Consider the following 2,666-nt stretch of genomic DNA (forward strand, 5'->3'; position numbering starts at 1 on the left):
AGACATTTGCTCATGTTGCAAAATTGAACACTGTCAGAATTCTTTTGTCTCTTCCTGCTAACATGGATTGGCCTTTTCATCAGATGTTAAGAATGACTTTCTTAATGGCGATCTAGAAGAAGAAGTATATATGGACATTTCTCCTGACTTTGAAAACAAATTTGGATCAAATGTGTGCAAACTAAATAAGTCTTTGTATGGATTAAAGCATTCCTCTAATGCTTGGTTTGAAAAGTTCACTCAATCCAAGAAGAAACAAGGGTACATCAAAGGACAGGACGACCACACCATGTTCACAAAGTTCTCCCACGATGGGAAAGTTGATGTCCTGATTTTTTATGTTTATGATATTGTCCTTACTGGATACGATACAGTGGAAATGTCAAGATTAAAAGAGAATTGAAAGTAGACTTTGAAATCAAGGACTTGGGATTCATGACATATTTTCTAGGTATGGAGGTTGCTCGGTCAAAGAATGGTATTGTGGTTTCACAGCAGAAATACATTCTAGACTTGTTGAAAGAAACAAGAATGAATGAATGTCGTCCTACAGATACCCCGTATGGATCCTAATGCTAAACTTTGGGGAGAACGTAATGTTTCTATTTGTCAACCAACCAACCAAGGGAGAATTGGTCAGAATTGTGAATATGGAAAAGGTTGAGGAGCGAATTAGCAAACCTTTGCAGTGCAACACGTTGAAGGTAGCGGACATGAGTGACCATGAAACATTTCATAATCATCTTGCTAACATTCATATATTATTTTCTGAAATTCAATCATCAATCAACACTTACATGGCTTATAGAATTGTTGTTACAATATTGGTGCTGCTAGCCACAATATGTGATGCACAGTTTTCTTCTACATTTTACGACACTACATGCCCCGATGCACTAACCACCATTAGAACTGCCATTCGTACAGCTGTCTCTAAAGAGCGTCGCATGGCTGCATCTCTCATTCGCCTTCATTTTCATGACTGCTTTGTGCAGGGCTGTGATGCATCCATTTTGCTAGATGACAGTACCACAATCGAGAGCGAAAAGACTGCACTTCCAAATCTTAACTCAGCAAGAGGATTTCAAGTCATTGATAATGCAAAATCACAGGTAGAGAAAGTATGTCCCGGAGTTGTGTCTTGTGCAGACATAGTAGCTGTAGCCGCACGTGATGCATCATTCGCTGTAAGTTTACAATTTGCATTGCATGCTTATTAATAATTTCATGACTATATATTAATAATTTCATATTTACAATTACAGGTAGGTGGTCCATCATGGACAGTGAAACTTGGAAGAAGAGATTCTACTACGGCAAGCAAAAGTTTGGCCAATACGGACCTTCCATTCTTTACCGACGATCTTCAAACTCTTATATCTAAATTTACTATTAAAGGTCTCACTGCCAAAGACATGGTTGCTCTATCTGGTAAATTTATTACTAGTTTCAAACATCCATATTTTCATATTTGCTTATATTAATCAATTTCATTTTAACTAACTTAGGTGCCCACACAATCGGACAAGCTCAATGCTTTACATTTCGTGATAGGATATACAACAATGCAAGTGACATAGATGCTGGATTCGCTACCACTCGCCAACGTGGTTGTCCATCTTCCAGTTCCACTTCAAACAATCAGAAGTTGGCAGCACTCGACTTGGTCACACCAAATTCTTTTGACAACAACTACTTTAAGAATTTAATTCAAAAGAAGGGTCTTCTACAATCAGACCAAGTTCTTTTCAGCGGTGGATCTACGGATTCTATCGTTTCTCAATACAGCCAAAATCCTACCGCTTTTAAATCTGATTTTGCAGCTTCTATGATAAACATGGGAGATATTCAACCATTAACAGGATCCGCCGGAATCATTAGACGTATCTACAGTGCTGCCAACTAATTCTACACATTCTTTCTTTCTTTATCACAAATAATCCATTGATATTCATTAAATGGTCTGTTTCAATATTTTATAATTAAATTAATTATTTTATTTATTTTTGTTCTTGTGTAATCAATTGTAAAGTGTTAAATGATTATCTTTTGTTATAATTTTATTATATACAAATGTATTTCTAGATGATCAAAAGGATTTTCATATCTCATATGATGAATGGGTCTAAATGGAGAAACTCAACATATATTGAGAGATGTTCTAAAGAGTCATTGTTTCAAATATGCAATTTTTATATTTATCAGAATGATTAATTTGCAAACATCTATGTATAAGAAAAATTAATATTGATCAATTTGATTTTAACTTAAGTTAGCCCAAAACAGAACAAGTTCAATGCTTTACATTTCGTGACATAGTATATAACGCAAGTGATACAGATGTTGGATTTGCTAACACTCTTATGTGAAAGCTTGAATTTTGATCTCAAAGTTGAAAGTGTGAAATCTTGCTCTATAAAACAAATGAGAATTTGTTATTAGTCTCAAATCTTGTTCTTTGTATGATTTAAATGGATGCTTTTTATGTGCATAAATGGAGTATTTTTCAGAGCTTAGATATTTTACACTCGATTAAACCTTTGTCAGTACCAACTAAATCTAATATGCAATTTTCAAACTTGGTATCCCCAATAGTTCGTGGAATAGAAAAGTTTCCTGAATCTTTTCACTTTTAGGGCATGGTCTGAGTGAGAGACGAAACATTC

At 34.9% G+C, this 2,666-nt stretch overlaps 1 protein-coding gene across 1 annotated transcript; it reads left to right on the plus strand.

Moving 5' to 3' along the window:
• The first annotated feature begins 650 nt into the window (after positions 1-650).
• On the plus strand, positions 651-1,906 carry LOC127103394 (lignin-forming anionic peroxidase). The gene is made up of 3 exons (XM_051040658.1): positions 651-1,187; positions 1,266-1,431; positions 1,509-1,906. Exons 1-3 carry the CDS (start codon positions 651-653, stop codon positions 1,904-1,906), a joined length of 1,101 nt encoding a protein of 366 aa, XP_050896615.1.
• Positions 1,907-2,666: the final 760 nt, after the last annotated feature.

This window comes from Lathyrus oleraceus, chromosome 7 (assembly GCF_024323335.1).
Source record: "Lathyrus oleraceus cultivar Zhongwan6 chromosome 7, CAAS_Psat_ZW6_1.0, whole genome shotgun sequence".
Taxonomy (NCBI): domain Eukaryota; kingdom Viridiplantae; phylum Streptophyta; class Magnoliopsida; order Fabales; family Fabaceae; genus Lathyrus; species Lathyrus oleraceus.

Coding starts and splice junctions, on each gene's coding strand:
- LOC127103394 (XM_051040658.1), top strand. CDS start 651: ATGGAAAAGGTTGAGGAGCGAATTAGCAAACCTTTGCAGTGCAACACG. Junction 1,188..1,265: donor CACGTGATGCATCATTCGCT/GTAAGTTTACAA, acceptor TTACAATTACAG/GTAGGTGGTCCATCATGGAC. Junction 1,432..1,508: donor AGACATGGTTGCTCTATCTG/GTAAATTTATTA, acceptor TAACTAACTTAG/GTGCCCACACAATCGGACAA.